The following is an 18,252-nucleotide window of genomic DNA, read 5'->3' on the forward strand; positions in this document are numbered from 1 at the left end:
TGTTTATGAGTCACTTGAGGTCCATTCAGAATGGACCCGTGACCAACCAGTTAGGAACCACTGTTCTAGATGAGATTGAAAGCACCCAGGGGAATGTTCTGAGTATATGGGAACATTTTTTATGTCAGAACTGAGAACACTACAACAGAATAAAGCTCATTTAAGTATTTAAAAAATCTTTCTTTGGGTCCACAAAATCAGGCTCCCATTTATTGACTATGGAGCAGCTCCAGACTTTACACATGATGACATCACAAGTTTAAGACGTACCTCTCTGGTGCCTGGCTTTGAGAGAGAGCAGCTCAAGTTCACAAATATTGATTAAACTTCCCTAGGCCATGGGAATAATATATTAGAATTCTGAGGTGGTGTTCCCCTTTAAGCTTGAGAGGGTCCTCAGAGAGCTTCCACCATTTTGAACTGGATTGTTCAGACAGTTTTAATTTAGTTAAGGCCAGCAATTAGTTAAATTGCAAACAAAACCACTTTTTATTCCATGTTTTTCGAGGCCTCCCCTCCCTGCTATTGGGGCCCTGTGTACTACACCACCCCTGTCAACATTTAACACTTGAGGGCATAGCTTGTGAGCTCTTCTTGCACTGGGCTGATGTGTTTCTTTGCCTTGTTCATCCATTATGGGACTGCGTGATTCATAGTGTGTTGCTGGGTATAAATCAACCTGTTTCTTCCTGTATGAAGCTGACTCTAGAGTGTATATGCCTTAACGGCGTCTGAAACTGTTGTCTGAGGCTGGGGTTTTCTCCACAGTGGGATTTATTTCCTGTGTACTGAACTACAACCACCAACCGAATCACTGCGTAGAAGGAAGTGTGCATCTACTGCTTGGTCACCTAGTGAGGTAGCTACAGCTCGAGCACGAGCCTCTCGTCCATGAACAGATACACACTTCCTTCTGCGCGCTGATACAGTTGATGGGTGTAGTTTCGTTGAAAGAAAATAGTTCCTACACGAAACTGCTCACAGCAAGATCTGTGGATTATCTTGAGTAAGCCGCTCCATCAGCTCTGGCTCTATGAAACTGAAGAGAAGGCAGACATGTCTACGGCCGATATCGCCAACACTCGGAAGCTCATGCCAGAAAAAATCTAGATTCATAAAAAGCCAGTAGGAGGGAGAATATTTTGGGGTGAACTGTTCCTTTAAGTACTTCCTGAGTGAATGTGTTTTCCACTTGCGTAAATAAATAAATAAAAACAGGTACAGATAAAGACCGCAGTTACAGATTATCTGTGTGTGTGTGTGTGTGTGATGACTGAGGTGAAATGAGGACGGCAGACAGTGTGCATCTCATTTATTTTCACCCATTCACACATTTTCCATCAAACAGCCGCAGCTTGCCTCGGAGCCAAAAACAGCGTACCATTCCCCTTTAAATTAGAATACATAAATAAAAGCAGTTTGCATTTACACAGACACTGACAATGTTTCGCTTCCTCTTTTTTTTTTCTCAAAATCTTTGTATGAATTGAGGCTCGTAGTTTCCAGTCCACTGTCACAATGTCCTTCCCCGTGGACAGATGTCAAGCCTTTGCATAACCAAGCAGGAATAAACTCTGTTAGGGAGGGAGGGAGGACAGTCCTGTTGTAGCTGTATATTATTTACATTATGAATGACAGGTTATTTTAAACCAAACAAAGATATCAACAAAACAACTAAAAGCTGTTGTTTTTAACATTCGTATCCATGTGCCGTTCCCAAAGAGAAAGCAGAGAGAGAAGAACAGAGCTGTTTCGTTGTCTTGTTCCACCTTAAAAGACTGCACGTTTCCTTGATTTAACATTTAGCCCTTAGCCCTGCTCGTCACGAAACAATCCTCTGACCAGAAAAGGAAAACACACGCAGGCTGGTGGGAAATTGCACCCTCATTTCTCAAACACTCTTAGTCACATTTGCACACACAAACACACACACAAAGTCTTTACCATCCCCCATTCAATCTAAGCTCCAGCCAACTCCAATTTAATCAAACTCCTTTGCCTTCGGGCCTGTGGAGCGGCCCACTCGCGCCATCTACAGGCTGAACTACATAGTGCTTCTGCTCCACTGGGTTTCACATTTTTAAAAACCTCTCGCCACCTCACGATTGTATTTTGCAGCTTAAAAAAAAAAGTATCTGTTGCCTGGTAAAATGCAACAAAGCACAAACGCTCTTGTTCCATCTGCTCTGAGCTCAAGCACCATTACAGTTCAAATAAAACAGGAAACGCAACAGAATCATGACACTAGATCCAATCCATAATCTGTACAATATTAAGAAGCATTGAAGGTGCCTGTAGTTCTTTTTTTTTAAATGATTCAGTAAACAAACACGATATAAGTCAAGGAATCCTCATGTAAAACTCTCCCTCAGGGTGATCGGTACTGTCCATCATGGAGAGAGGAGGGAGAGGGAGAGGGAGAGGGGGGAGGGATGGACGTTTGTAGAGATGATGGCTTCCACTTGTTTCGTGTAGCTGCACTGTTGCAGAGCTCGACACATGAAAACTGTTCTGGCTGATTTTATCAAAATGTCTTTAGCTGAGTGTTGATGAAACCAGTGAAGAGGGAGCGATTCCTCCTGAGAGTCCGGTCTTACTCTTCGTCTGCGTTCTTCAACATGAGGATGGAGTTGTAAATCTTCAGGGCGGGTCCTAGCTTGATGGACAGGATCTTGACGATGTCCGCTTGGGTGAGCAGCAGAAAGGCCTCGCCATCGATTTGCTACAAAGAGAAGGAAAATGTTTTGCTCCATATCACTGTGGTCTACAGACTAGAGGACTTTGAACACCAAACTGACATCAAAGAACTAGTGGTGATGAAACAGACTGTCCTGTCGCCTGTGTCTTGGCCAAAAAAATTGCAGTTGAACACACTGTGAAGCATACAGCCATTCAAAAAAAGGAAATCCAGAAAACTGACAGGACAGATACAAGACGCTAGTGTTGAAATAACAAATGATATTTACCATGTGCTTGTGAACAATAACACAATTACAAACTGTTTCAGCTAAAGAGCTCAATGGCTAAGAAAAAATAATCTTATTTACTATAACATGTTTAGATCTCACGCCCTTTAAAGTTTAGCCATATGTTTGCTCTCCTCACTTTTGTTTCTCTTCTTCTGCAGTGAGTTTAGCAGCCAGTCAGAGTAATGTGGGATTTATACTTCTGGGTCAAATCGATGCCATTCCTAAGACCATAGCCATAGCCTGACATGCACCTCCCCAGAAATGTAACTACACATTGCGGTGACGGAGACTTCCTGTCTATTTTGGTAAGCTGAAACCGTTTCCCTCAGTGGAAACAAAGCTTTTATTTACTTTAATTTCACGGATAAGAAACAATAAATTGTGAAGACAATAAAGCCTCCACAAAAATAGCATTTTAAATCTTGTGTGTGATTTATCCTGGCTTCATATGAGCAGAGGAAATCTCCGCTCCTCGCTAGGCTAATTTATACAATGTAAAAGGCCATAGGCTTGTGCTAATAATGTTAGCATGTTGTATTTGTTTGGAAAACGTGTTTAGTATAAGACAGTTGTTTTGTCAGTAAACCTTGTGAGTTGTAATGGGGACGAATTTTGTAACGTTATCTTTGTTAAATGTTGCTGTTGTTCCTGGCTTCATGAGAGTAGAGGAAAAGTATGCTAGCCGCTCGGCTAATTTATACAATGTAAAATGCCATAGGCTAACTTTAGCATGTTGTATTTGTGGGGAAAATATGTCCAGATAAAGACAAGTGTTTTGTCTGTGAACGCTGCGAGTTATAGTGAATCCGTTTAAAGTTTAAAGTGTGTTTTAGGTGTGTTTGAATGAATTAAACTTTACAGCACTTCACAGAATCTCTGCTGCGGCCTAGTGTTATGGAGGTGTAACTGCAGAGTGACACAAACACACCACGCACAAGTATAAATGCTCACAACAGCGTAGGCGACATGCGTAGGGTCTGCTGCACAAGTATAAATCCCCCTTAATTTCATTCACTGACTGGTTCTGCCATCTCGAGCCCTGATTCAAAATGCTGAATCGACTGAAGAACAGCCGACAAGAGCCAAGTAGTGGAACGCACGGCTAAAAACTGGGGCGACAGACGCTCAGTCAGCTTAATGTTTCAGGGCCCTCACTCAGATTCTGACTCTTTCAAGCTTTGAAGCTGATCCATCATGAAACAGCAGAGACATCTTGTTAGCAAACGGTTGCTTATTCACACATCCAGCAGTTATGGAGCATCGTTATTATTCATTTGGAGTCACGTTTCTGGTCACTTGAGCAACATAAATCCAATATTCACTTTCCTTTTAGCTCTGGTTTTGTCTCTACCAACTCCTGAGGGAAATATGTGTCTCTTTAGCTGCCAAACGCTCCACTCTGTTCACCAGCTCGTCTCTAACTGTGCCTGTCCTCTTTTCATAAAACAGTTTAATTAAACTCTCAGCAAAAATACATTGCATTGCCTGATGAAAATGTGTGTGATTGCTCTGTGCTCTGAGTCTTCTGCACTCCTTGGGCTTTAATAAACATCAGTGTGTAACTCTAACTGTACATGCGATCATTATATACAGTTAATATATTTGAATGAGGTTTAAATTTTGTACATTATATCTCCTAAGAATTACATATCTTTCAACATGTAAATCATTTGACAGCATTAACTGTGGATATGAATCAAAGGTCTCAAACAAAAATCTAAATGTCTTATCATGAAAATGTATGCAAATGTTATGAAAATGCAAGAAACTGCGTAGAATTAAGCAGAGCTGCAGAGCAAACACACTAATGAGGCCCCTGAAAAGTATTCACACTGTGGTCGGGCCCTTTTTCTGTGTGCTTCATGTCAGGCAGACTACACACACATGGCACCAATACATAAACACTGAAGTGATTAAGTCAGTGCAAATGTATTGCTACCACCTGTGTGTATGTTTCACGTATTCGTTTTGAAGTTTTGGCATCCATCCACTACACAAAAAAAGAGCTGTGTATTTTTTCATGTATACACAGAACAAAAATTAAAAGAGCACTTTTGTTTTTGCTTCCATGTTTCACAGTTTTAAAGATCTAAGACTTTTTTTTAAATGCACTTAATAGATAAATGTCTCAAATTTTGTTCCCACATTTGTTGAAGTCTGTGTTAGTGAGCATTTCTCCTTTTCCAAGATTATCCATGTTCACTGAATTTTCATTTCACTACCATAAGCTGTCCCCAATGTTGTTTCCCTGAATTTGGCAGAACATTATATTGGCCTCCTTAACTGCAGATCATGTGTACCCACACTATCTCAGGACCTCCACATCCAGTGTCTTCACCTGCAGGATTGTCTGAAATCAGCCACCTGGGCAGCTGATGCAACAACTGGTTTGCACTGGGCAGAGTGAGAGAGTAGTGATGTCCTGTGGCCGCAGATGTGCTGATGTCATCCAAAGCAAGGGCCTGTACACTTCCTACTAACCGCTGGCTGTTGTAACCTTCAGAAAGTGTAGTTGTAATCTTTCTCCGTGCTACAGTCATTGCTGTTCTTTAATTTGGATCATTGTGTTTTCGACAAAATAAAGTTTTTTTGTTGAAGTGCCTTGGTTATTTTGTGAAAGTGTTCACACAATGTCCTCTAATTTTGATCACCACTGTATTTTGGCAGACACCCATGACGATACAGTGACCCCTACAGGACACATTAGCAACCTACACACATTTAACACCATGGATGGCTCCTGTACACTGCATTAGGCAAGTGGTGTCACACCAGATACTGGCTGATTCTTTGACCAATATGTGGAGCTGTTTTAATCAGCATCTTGATCGGCCACACCTGTCAGGTGGATGATTATCTTGGAAAAGTGCTCACTTAACAGATTTTTAACAAATATGGGACCAAATTTCAAGAGAAATACATCTGTTGGGTGCATACAAATTCTTAGATCTTTAACTTAATCTTGTAAAAAAAAAAAAAAAAAACAGGAGCAAAAACAAAAGTGTTGTGTTTAAATTGTTGTTCAGTATATTTTCTATGCAAACTGGGGGCTTAGTAGACATTATGGCACAACACTACTGACTTGTTGACTGACCAAAAAAGCAGCTTGAGGATATTTGGCTCTTTTTAAAAAAAAACATTTTTGAGCAAAGATCAATCAAGCATTAAAAAATAATCTATCAATCATTAAATACAGTAATCATCAGCTTAATCGTAAGTCTTGGTGAGTTCATCAGTAAGTTGAGGTCCTAAATAGCAATGAAGCACCTACCTCAGTTTTAAATGTAGCAGCATGTTCTTTACATCCTGGGAGTCCTTTGACAAAAGAGGCCACCTGATTAAAAAAAGAGAAACAACTTTAAGTAAAAATCTACAGACAGTCCGTCAAACACAAGATGTTTCAATTAATACATGTTTATCCACTAATCAAAGTGCTGCGTAGGCCTTTACTGAACCAACAGGCCGAAAGAGAGCACCGACTCAGAACCAGAAAAGCTCTCCTTGAATATTCATGCACAGTTGTGGTTTCCCCTGAACAACAAGACGCCTTCATGTCGGATGAGTGAAGGAGGAGCATGTCTGCTTTTCATGTGTCGCCGCAGTGCGAGTGTGTGAGCATGTCTGACCTCCTCGGCGCTCCAAGTGGCCACTCTCTTGGCAGTCAGCCCCAGGACCTCGGGCAGCAGCTGGCAGTGTTTGTCCCAGCAGAGAGCCACCCGGTGGGGGGGAGAGGCGGAGATGCCGGGGGAAAACACAGACTCGTGGAGGGCCTGCTGGAGAGAGATGGCGTCTGGAGAGGCTGAGGACAGAGGGAGGGCAGAAGTCAGTGGGAACGAGGTTTTGACGCTTTATCATGTTTAATTTTACACACAGTCGCACACACCTTTACTGTCGCCAATCTCCTCTTTAACGTAGTGCATTTTCAGGTATTTGGGGACTGGAGCCGTCCTGCAGAAACACAGAAGTTAGAGTCACTCTCCAACACACGGGAACACTTTCTGCATGCGGCACAGCTTGGTGAGATGATTTCATGACTGTACCGTTTAGGCCTTGTTCCATTGTGGCTCTGCTCACTGGCTCCACCTGCTGGCTCAGGCTGAGCATTACGTCCTACACGCTCAGCTTCCACTGTCACCGGTTTCCTAGCAACACAGATAACTGCTCTCAGGTACAGACCACTGGATGGACTTGCATGTGAAACACTGAGAGGAGTTCTCTCGGGAGTTTAAGTGGCGTTTAAAGTGTGTTTGTGCTGCTTTTGTGGAGCTAAATGCACAAACCTGTTCTGGGAGTCTTCCGCTCCGTCCGGCTGGTCCGGCGTCGAGGATGTCTGTGTCGTAGTGTTGGCGTGAGGGTCCGGGCGTCGGCCACGTGGATGTGGTCCACTGAGGGCGAGGGGTCGTTCTCCACTGAGGCGGTCTGGCAGCAAGCCCTCCTTGTTCAGATTCATCTCCGAGTAGGGACAGCTCACCTGACTGCACACACACAAAAGACACGGCACCTTTACCCAGGCCCAACACAAAACTGCCAAATGTTCACTTCTGATGCTCTGCGATGTAACAGGTTACAACGAAAAGGAAGAGAAAACAGCTAAAAATCACCTTAAAGGCTCAAAACTCCCCCCCACACTCACAAGCAACACATTTACACTGCAGGCAGCCCACACAAGGATAAATGAAATTTAAGAACATTAAGATTCTTTCTTCTTCTCCTGTGCACATTACATACACAGTGCCCACACTGATGTGCTGTTTGAGCACAGTGGTACAGCAACACTGACGAAATCAGAATAATTTAGAGTGTGGTTTTCATAAATAGAAATTTGCCCAGAATTTAGGCTAGAATGTACTGATGGAAGGGATACTAAGAAGTATTACACCAAAGCCTAAGATTCTCTAAATCCAACATTCAATCAGACTTTTTTGGGTGACGATTTGATTCAATTTTCCATTTAAATTTTTTTTCCAGCACTGACAATTGTGCCATTGTTAAACCATCAAGTCTTGATTCATAAAGATCAACATATCATTCGTTTTATGCCCCGTTTTATGACTTCTTTAAACACAGATGCTACATGGTATCAAGTTTGATATAACCGCCTACTAAGGTCCTGATCAGAGAGAGCGAGTCTTGAGGTTTTCAAAACGCGCACCGCACTGCCTTTATTGTTGAAGATGCCTTCTTTATTTGAAGATAACCACCGAACAGCCATAGCATAAATGTTATTTTGCTGTAAGTAATGTTAAAATCACACATCTGTATCTTTCAGCATAAAAATGGACAAACAGAGGACACCTGCTTTCACTCTGAGGGGGAGAGGCAGTTCTTGTTGGACACAGGGAAACTTAGGTCCATGTGGGTACATGAGAACCTCAAAAAGAGGAAGAATCATGGGAATTACGCAGCTGGTCCAGCACCTTTTCTGCTCTGAGCTCAAGTTTTTTCAATTCGAGGTGTTTTCGGGGCGCTCCTGCAGAAATGCAAGGCACTCAGCAATGAAAGAGAAGCGAGCAAATCGCTTCACTGTTAAACTTCCTTCGGGATCAATAAAGTTGCATCTATCCATCTATCTATCTATCTATCTATCTATCTATATATCACTGTCAAGTGGGAACAAAATGAGTAGCCAAGAGATGGCCAAAGGCTTCTTTACAACAACATCTTGAGTTTCCTCGCCTGCAAAAATGGTACGTTCCATTTAAACTGAGTCAGAGTTTCCAAGTTCCCAGTCGGAAATATCAACTGGAATGCCCCCTGTGGTTGGATTTCCGATCAAAGTCGAAAGAACCTCACTAACCCGCCCTCAAAACCCAAGATGGGTTCACCGCACATCAACAGTAGTGAAAGCTGTTTCTTTCTTTCTTATTGTCTCTCAGTAAATAAGTCACACACACAGTACTGTCCAACTTCTATCTGTGGAAATGGCGCTACAGTGTTTCTATGTGTAAAAATACAGCGTAATGCTTTGCGCTCCTATCCTGGCTAGAGCAAGCCCCACTGTGAAATAATGATTTTCAGACTTCTTGTACTGGAATGCAGCCAACTCGGGTGTGACATCATTCCCAGCTCCGACCACTAACTTCCAAGGTAAATGGAACGCAGCAAAAGACATCACATTCTTGATTCATAGTCACTTCTCTAGTGTAGCCGACAAACTGTAGTTTTTCTGATAATCACGTGTTTGTTGTTGGGAAAGTAAAATGTGGAAGAAAAAGGGTTTTCCTGTTCTGTCCCCGACTCCGGCTGTAGCCACAGTGTCTGGAAAAGTGCTTCTGCAGGCTACCAGTAAGCTACACCGTTGCTATGGGGGAGGCTCCGATCCTACTTTTGATTTTGAATATAGAAATCGAAAGCTAATTTCGACCGATTTTTGATTTATAATACTGGATTCTTGATGCTTCAACTGACGATTAAGTGATTTAGAAAACAACCATATGTGTGCCACACGACATTAAGACTGAGAAACAATAGGAAAGAGAGAAACAAGAACAAGAAAAGAGACTGAGTTTGTGCTACTAACGTGTAGTGGGTCCCATAGCGAGGTCCTCTAATGTGGCCAACCCCGTTGCATCCTGGGGTAGGACATCCTTGGCCCGGGGCAGTCACTAAATCACTGGAGCCTAAAACACACGCACACACACACACACACACACACACACACACACACACACACACACACACACACGGGAATGTTCATAAAACTAAGGAAACAACTGCAAGACCATTTCCATTTTTAATTCATTATAGATTCCTCCAGAAGTGAAATGAAAGCAAACACATTGTGCTGACTCATCTGTTGAAATTACAATTTTGGATTCTTCTCCTCAGAAACCTCGACTGACCTCTCTGAATATCAGGCCTGACAGACAGGAAGAGTGTGTCTCACCGTTGGGATATTGTAGTGGGTGTCCAGTCTTCTGACACCAGCCTACAGGATGCAGATCAGGGCAGTCTGTCTCCACCCAGTAGTCATACTCCGAACTCCAGCCATCAAAATGAATCTAGATGAGAAGAGGGAGGGTTGAAGCAAATCAGACAGAGCTCAGAGCAAGTGAAACACGTCTGGATGAGGAGACCTGTTGTACCTTTAGTCGGTGGTCCTCTGTGTCTGCTATGGTTGCAACACGGATGAGCATGGGGTTCCTCTTATCCACAGCTTCCACTTTCATCCCAATCTGGAAGCCATGTGGAGGTCGCTGCAAACACAAGGCAAACCAACAATCACATGACTACATCTTGACTACGCTTGTACATATTATAAATCTATGTGTATGAGTTGTACCGGTTTAAAAGCCCGAGCAGGAGCAGCCTGTGTGCCCGTCTCTTCCAAATACTTCTCCCATGAGAAACTCTTGGGTTGTTTATATTCTGAGGAGAGGGAATTAGATCCGTTAAGATTCAGTTATGTAACACGTGACCTGTGGATCAAACACTGGTGACAATCTGAACATCTATAGGAACTGACAGCGACATGCATTTCACCATTAATGTAAACTAGCTTCAGTATATTTACTTAAAAAATGTTAACACCAGAAATATGTAATAAATGTAGTAAACTTTCTACAGCAAAATACATCGATCACGCAAGCAAAGAATCACATTATAAGCTTTGTCAGCAGAATCTAGATATGGATTAGTATTTACTCTAGTAATGTTAGATTCTGCATTCCCTACGGTATATTAAAAGAGTTTATACTGACCCACGTGTGTCTTGGTCTGTGTCTTACCAGCTGGAGTGGTCAGAGTTAGCTCAGCCTCTTCACAGTATCCCACAGGATGGATGTATGGACTGCTAGCGTCACACCTTGATAAGAAACAGCTACTAGGTGAACAAGCACGTATTAAGGGATGTCTCAAATACCAGTTTTTGTCATGAGAGACAAGGACACAATTTGCACCATCTTGAAACAACAGTTTTCAGTTAATGCACCTAAAATAATATGACAATGAGCCACTTTGTTAGCACTCAGGTCGCAGTAACATTAGCCATAATAGCTAGAAAAAATACTTTAAAAGACAACTGTTTCCGTAGAGTTTCCAGGTGATTTCCCAGACTCGTTGTAGAGTTATGATATGCCAGTTTCTTATCTGGCACTCAACTTTTTGGGGGTCATCTTCACACTTTTAAAAACTAGTCCATTGACATCTTGGTAGCAAATCAGTAAGCCTGTGGTTACATGGTCCAGTTTTAGTAGTGCTGCACATGAGATGACAGCGAGTCACAGTTATAAAACTACATTTTGTCTAAAAGTCCTTTTCTGAGAATAAATTAATTCTATTGTATGTTTATGCTGAATTGGATGTCAATATCCATGACAATGACTTGAGCACAATTTTAGACTTTTTCAAATGTGTTCCAGGTGCATAAACTCTAGTTATGCATGTCCAACTTTTCCAGACTTTATGTCCAATTTCCAATCCACCTCATGTTCATTTCCACATTCTCCATAGCAAAAGCACACCAATACAGTTCCCAGTAGTGCTCCTAATGTATTCAGATCTGAAAAATTAAATATGGTTGAAGTATGTACGTTATACCCTCAAAATGCTATGTTCCCAGGCTCTTCTGAAAACATTTCTCACATGTCCAGATGAAGGTTAATGTACAATGTGGCTGCTACATATAAACCTACGCGCTGCTGTGGACACCACATTAGTTCGGTTCGGAAAGTCACACAATAACCAACAAACTAAACAATCAAGACAGCAGGTAGACGAGCAACTTCCATGTAATGTGAGGTAAAATTACTGTTTCTGTCAATAGAGTCTGCCGGCTTTGAAGGAGATATAACAGCTTCAGTTTCAAATCAGAAAGGGTTGTCTGATGCTGACACTTAAAGTGATGTTGTTTTACTTTAGGTGATCCTTTTTTTAGAGAACGAGGAGCTACTAGTTACTTGTGCCTCTGATTGGAGGGGTTTCAATTTTAAAAACATGTTAAGAGGACAGATGGACATGCCCCTTAAATCAGGCTCTTACCAATAATCATACGTGTCATCCCAGTTGTCAAAATGAATGAGCAGCCGGTTGTCGACGACAGCAGCAATAGTTGCTACACAGATCAACGATGGGTTCTTCCTGTCCACTGCCTCCAGCTTCATCCCTGCTCTGAATCCAGACGGAGTCACAGACTGGAATAAAAAAACAAAAACATACACGTTTAGCTCACATAAAACCTCAATTTAATAACTTGTTGATTTATACTGTGATTTTTGTGTGCTTGTATTGTTTTCTATGTACTGTAATAAGGGTGTCCTTGCTCTCAGTTGCCTTCCCTGTTTAAATAAAGGTAATAATAGGAATATTACTGTGTGCTTCATACTCACTGTGTTGAGGCTCTTGAAAAGGTGTTTTGGGGCCAGCTGACCCCTACAATTCTTCACATACATGCTCCAATTAAACTCTCCGTCCTTACAACCTACAAGACAAACCTGCTCAGTAAAGCTGTTTGTAAAATATTTCATACATTTTTAAGTTTGTGTGTGTGTGTGTGTGACTACCTTTAGGCAACAATAACTTATGCCCGTTCTTCTCACACCAGCCAGCTGGTTTTATATCCCACGAGTCGGCGTTGGCCCAGAAGTCGTAGCATTCTGGGTAACCATCGAAGTGGAGCCTAATCCTATAGCCTTGGATCTGAGAGGCGATGAACAGTCAAATTGTTAAATAAACAGGGATTAATATGGATGTGGTCATATGCTAAACCAAGGTTACAAACGACTATAAGCCCACGCACCTCTGCAACCGTGAGAACACAGAACAGAGACGGATGAGACGGGTCCAGCCCCTCCAGCTTCATTCCAACCTTAAAACTGTTCCTGCTTTGAGGAAACGACTGGTGCTGCAGGACAAATGTACATCACAGCTCGGTCATGATTTGGTTCATCTGACACTAAAAAAGCAAAACCATCTGGTGATACTTAAATATATCGACACTAAAACTGGCCAGTGTGTATGTGGGGAAGATGTACCTCCTTGAATAGTTTCACAGGAACAGCGATGGCCCTCTCTTCTTCCAAGTAAGAAGGCCAGCTCCACGCTCGTTTCTTATTGGCTGGTGCTGTCACTGAGAGTCGGTCAGAAACACAAGTATGGTGTACTGAAGTTAGTGCATGAGGACCTTCATCACATTCATGACAAACATACAGATGCAAGTTTGAAATATTTTTTAATTCAGATCAGTTCAGTTTACTTTTTAATTTAAGACTGAATTGTTTGGACACATCATATTTTTCTTGCAGATGTGGGTTTTAAGTAGGAATATGGTTATTAGAGTGAGTGGGGTAAATCTACATTTTGTCATCAAATAAGTATGAGTATAAGTATAAAGTATTACGTTTAGTGGTGGTTTGTAACATCAGAAATGTGAACTTTTACGCAGAAAAGCTTGACTCATTTTGACAAAATTAATAAATAAATAAAGGATAAATTCAAGATAGATTAGATACATTAAAATTAAAATTGTGGCAAACAAGACTTCACAAATTCAAATTTAAAACTATTTAATGACTATTTAAGGACCTGCAAACACCCTGAAAAAAAATGTTTTTTAATCTATCACTCTGTATGTCAATGAAAAACATGACTAACGCCTGAAAACATGACCATAATATCGATAGATTGGTATCAAATTAATATAAGCTGTCATCCATGCCTGTCCTGTGTCACACTTCCAGGGTGCCTGTACACTTCATAAGTTAGAGTTAAGATATTTTAAGAACTTTAAATACTAAATGCACTGAAAATTTGAAAATAAAAGTTGATACATGAGACGACAATCTGTAAGACGGTTGGTTTCTCACTAGGGCAATAGCACATCATTAAGCTCCAGCAATTTTACGACTTACAAAACTGAATTTAGGGACATAAAATTTATCTTGAATTGTATTTGATACCCATTTAGGCCTTGATTTTAGTTACTCATGTCAGTCATTTTAAGGTTTAGTGCGTAGAATTTAGGGGCATCTACTAGCAGAAATGGTAAATAAAATATATAACTATGTTTTCATTAGTGTGTAATCACCTAAAACTAAGAATTGTTGTGTTTTTGTTACCTTAGAATGACCCGTTTATACCTACATAATGAGTGGGTCCTCTTCCACAGATGAACCAAATACTGGCTCTAGAAAGGACCATTTGTGTTTTTATGTCAGCCACTGTAGTTCTCCAACACTTTTGGGTCACAAGAGAGGTTTGAGTTCTGCAACCTCACCGCTAGATGCCACTAAATCCTTCATACTGGACCTTTAATGTCTGTTATGGGCTTTAAAAACCCTGTGAGACAAGAGAACACCTCTATCCTTATCCCCACTCTACAGTGGCAGCAGTCTAACATACCCAGTTTGGCAATTTTGGCACCTCTCCTGCCTTTGGTGGTCTTGGCCTTCTCCTACAAAAGGTGAAATTAAAAAAATGTGTCAATAATCTGAATTATCAGCTTTATTCCCGCCACCTATCTTGTGTGGTTTCTTGGCTTAACGATGAGGAGAGAAATTATAAGAATAGAAAACTTTCATTAAATGCTTTGTTGCAAAACTTCACTTATTACAGAAACTGCAGAAAGGGAAAGGAAGTATGAGGGTATGCTCCTCACCTCTGGTTCCTCTTGGTTGTCTTCCTCTTCATCACCAGAATCCATATAGATCTTCCTCTTTTTGCGCACACGTTTCCCCAGCCTCTCACCCTCAACTGCTTGACTCTCCCTTGCTTCCCCTGGAGACGATCTGTAGAAAATAAAAATTTGGCTCCAGATGAAACTGCAAACTGATCTGAAGGACACAGAGGTGTTTAACGATACTGGACGTGTGATTTCACCTGCCGCTGGAGGGCTGGGCACAAACTGAGCTACAGAATTTGCCCTGAAGGAGGGCATCGCGGGCAACACGACTACCGCAGGCTCGGCACCTTGACAGCTCCCCATTTGGGCCCATGTCTGCGCTGGAGCCAACTTCAACACTGGGACCAACCTCCACACTCGGGCCCTCCATACTGGGGCCCTCCTCTAAAGACAGAAGCACAGGACCAGGAGCTGGGGGACAAAGCAGAAAGAAGGTCTGAAACTGACAAGTAGAGCATCACAAAGTCAACACTGCATTGCTTTACAATAACAGCATTGTGAGGATTCAACATGTGCCGTCATACCTTTAACTTGAGACGATCCAGGCTGACTCTGAGTGGCTGGAATTGTGGCTGTGCCAGTCTGTGATTGGCCCTCTGGTGGAGGTGTAGGAGTGTGAGACTGTGCTGGGTCCAAGGTCTCAGGCTTAGGCTCTGTCTTCTGCCCTTTGACCTCTAGGTCTGTGACAATCTCAAGAGTCCCAAACTCTGTCATGCGGAACTGTAAAACACAAGCAAGGTAGAAACTGGTATGTTCATCAGGGTTTCTGCCAGGAAATTACTGAGCTGGTACATCGCCCTAATCCTGATCATGGTGTCTATTGATGAAGGTACTTCATTGAGGACAACCTAAATAATATTCACACTGAATAAATATATCATATACCCATGGATGGATTACTAAATGTGCAACCAGGCAAAGGCCCAGGAGCCCAAAGTGTCAGGACCCCCCTGGCCTTTACCTGCATAATGTCACTTAACATACTGACACAAAGCAACCACAAGGAGACACAAAATTATCTCAAATAGGCACAAAGTGACCTCAAAGAGACACAAAATGACTATAAGGACAGAAACCAACCACAAGGAGACACATAACTGGCTCCAAAAAACACTACATTGCCTCAAAGAGACCCAAAATTATCCCAAAATGAGGCACAAAATGAATACAAAGAGAAACTAAACAACAAGAAAAGACTCATAATTACCTTAGAGACATAGAATTACCTCAAAGAGACACAGAGTGACTACAAGGAGACACAAAATTACATCATAGAGACACAAAACAAGTACAAGGAGGCACAAAATGACCAAAAAAGACACAAAATAACCTCAAACAGATGCAAAATTACCTCAAAGAAACACAAAATTACCTCATTAAGACACAAAACAACCAAAAGGACACACACAACAACCACAGGCAGGGACAAAATGAATACATAGAGAAACAAAAAGACCAGATCTGACCTAAATTTGTCTTGGAGAGACACTAGATAATCTCCAAAAGACTCAAAGCTGCCTCAAAGAAACCCCACATTACCTCAAGGCACAAAGAGACACCACAAAGTCTGGGTGTCTCGTTCCTAAGTAGGAGATGTGGTGGGGCCTTTTGGATATCTGTGTCCAGGGGCCCACTGTCTCATAATCCACCCATGGGTATACCCTGTGCGACAACGTGAAACCCTGCTCCTCCAAATCTGTGTGTGACCACAGACTTTTACACCAACATTTACATAAATATCTCCCATACCCTGATGTCACTACCCGGCAGCGTGGCAATACCGTCCTTCCAGTCCAGAGCACCCATCATATCAAACTCAGCTCCCTGGGAGGGGCCATCGCTGGGCGGAGTGTCGGTCATTCCCACTCCTCTGATATCCCCAACCTGCAAAGATGAAATATAAAACACATATCAAAGACACTGCCACATGATGAAAACTGACACAACAACATTACAGATGTTCAAAATGTAACAGAGGTTGATTAAAGAAGGTTCAGTCCACATCTTTGTCTCATATTATGGCGTTGTTCTCCGTCTACTGTGCTGACTGTGTGTCATAATCCCAGCGAAGCAGCCCCCTGCATGGCTTTACCTACAAAGTGCTCCCAAACGTCAAATGCAGTTTCTACCTGCACTTGTAAACAGCATTGCCGGACATCACCGCTGGATGGCGACTGTGTGCTGGCTTGCAGGATACACCATGCACTTCGATTTCAGACAAAACAGTCAATAATAATATTGTTTTGCTGGCCAACTAACAGGGGAATACGTGCACAAACGGCCCCATTAGAGTGAACCTTCACTAGGACCATTGACAAACATGAGGAAAGATGTCTCAACTTGAAGTTAACCACACAAGTTCATCTTTTCCTTGTTTTAACAGTATCTCCTAAAACCGGCTGTTTGCCTGGTTATGAACAAGTGAGAGGGTGATTTGGTTATCCGTTTTAAAGAGAACATTGTTTTCTGCACTGACTGGCCAAACTTAAAAGCGTTTCAAGGCGACTAATATTACGATATAACGTTTTAGTCTTGACGCATGTTCAACACTGAATTAAGGTGATATTTTCTGTTTGCATGGTGCTCATAAGCATGCGAAAAGTAGACAACAGCCCGAGCTGATGGATCTTGATTAAGTTTGAGTTTGCACTTGATGCCTCAGTTTTATTCTAGCCATAAATAAAGTGAATGTAGGAGCGCCCATGATTAGCATTCGTCTTATACAAAATGGCGGAGCATAGGAAGAGGCCACCAACACGTTTAAACTATGTAAATTACTCAAGTTACCCATTTAAACAAATCATGCAAAGCCGCTACGCGTCGAACAAAAGCAAACGCTTGCTGTATAATTTCCTGACTTTGTGTTTTCCGCCACTCGAGTTATTTTCTTCACTTTCCCCTTGTCACGGAATGTCAGCCCAGGTTGCTAGCTAGCGCTGACACGAAGCTAACAGCCAGCTAGCTCCGCTCCGTTCAACTGCACTGGGGGTTGCTAGACGGCTAGCCATAGCATTGTGACTGGATGCAGCCAGCTAAGGACAATCTGTAATAAATAAGTTTCCCGGTTAATAACAATAGGAAAACGCATTTCGCGAAACGTCAACATTTCGCACAACAGCACACACAGTCGCAATAACACCGCGCCACTGTTACGAGCTTCAACATTGTTGCTTGATTAATTTCTTCAATAGAAACTTGAAAAAAACGATTTATTCTCGCCGTTTTAAATCAGAGTGGAAATAATGTGAACTAACGCCAATAAGCGAAACGAAGGCCGCTTTTTCAAATTTCGCCACTGTTAGCGGCAATAAATGAGTATTAACGCCCGTATTGTTTAAAAAAATGTGGAACTCACCTCGTTTCTGTTTTAACTCTTATTTAGAGCTGGATAGGAGGATGCGCATGCGTGCAAGATGCGCTGCCTGACAACTTTGGGTCTCGGAAAAGTTCAGTTTACTATCGGTGGTCAATACCGGGCCTGTTTACTCTCACAACACGCCCAAAAACTCAGTTCGGCACCGATATAACGAGCACTACCGATGGACCGGTGCTCGTATCCACGGTTTGCTCGCAACAGCCACAGAAGTATTCACATAAAGAAGTACGACTGAGTGTATTTCAATGGAGCGCAGGGACCGCAGTGTCTTCCATAACCGTTGAGGAGCG

At 42.1% G+C, this 18,252-nt stretch overlaps 1 protein-coding gene across 3 annotated transcripts; it reads right to left on the reverse strand.

Annotated features, from left to right (window-relative positions):
• Positions 1-1,295: 1,295 nt before the first annotated feature.
• Positions 1,296-18,117, reverse strand: l3mbtl1b (L3MBTL histone methyl-lysine binding protein 1b). 3 transcript variants are annotated; one of them, XM_050047028.1, is made up of 22 exons: positions 17,942-18,117; positions 16,336-16,470; positions 15,111-15,306; positions 14,784-14,997; positions 14,563-14,692; positions 14,307-14,358; positions 12,941-13,035; positions 12,706-12,810; positions 12,470-12,605; positions 12,296-12,387; positions 11,949-12,100; positions 10,697-10,773; positions 10,252-10,337; positions 10,055-10,165; positions 9,856-9,970; positions 9,490-9,589; positions 7,250-7,444; positions 7,010-7,111; positions 6,853-6,917; positions 6,596-6,768; positions 6,241-6,303; positions 1,296-2,722 (listed from the first exon to the last, which is right to left on the reverse strand). In XM_050047028.1, the coding sequence occupies exons 2-22, from the start codon at positions 16,444-16,446 to the stop codon at positions 2,594-2,596; spliced, it is 2,499 nt and encodes an 832-aa protein (XP_049902985.1). In that variant the 5' UTR covers positions 16,447-16,470; positions 17,942-18,117; the 3' UTR covers positions 1,296-2,593. The 3 variants fall into 3 exon arrangements, with proteins under 3 accessions (XP_049902985.1, XP_049902983.1, XP_049902984.1); XM_050047026.1 differs by having other exon boundaries at positions 10,670-10,773; positions 17,942-18,094; XM_050047027.1 differs by lacking the exon at positions 17,942-18,117 and adding an exon at positions 17,445-17,885 and having other exon boundaries at positions 10,670-10,773.
• Positions 18,118-18,252: the final 135 nt, after the last annotated feature.

The sequence above is a fragment of the Epinephelus moara genome, chromosome 6 (genome assembly GCF_006386435.1).
Source record: "Epinephelus moara isolate mb chromosome 6, YSFRI_EMoa_1.0, whole genome shotgun sequence".
NCBI classification, from domain to species: Eukaryota; Metazoa; Chordata; class Actinopteri; order Perciformes; family Serranidae; genus Epinephelus; species Epinephelus moara.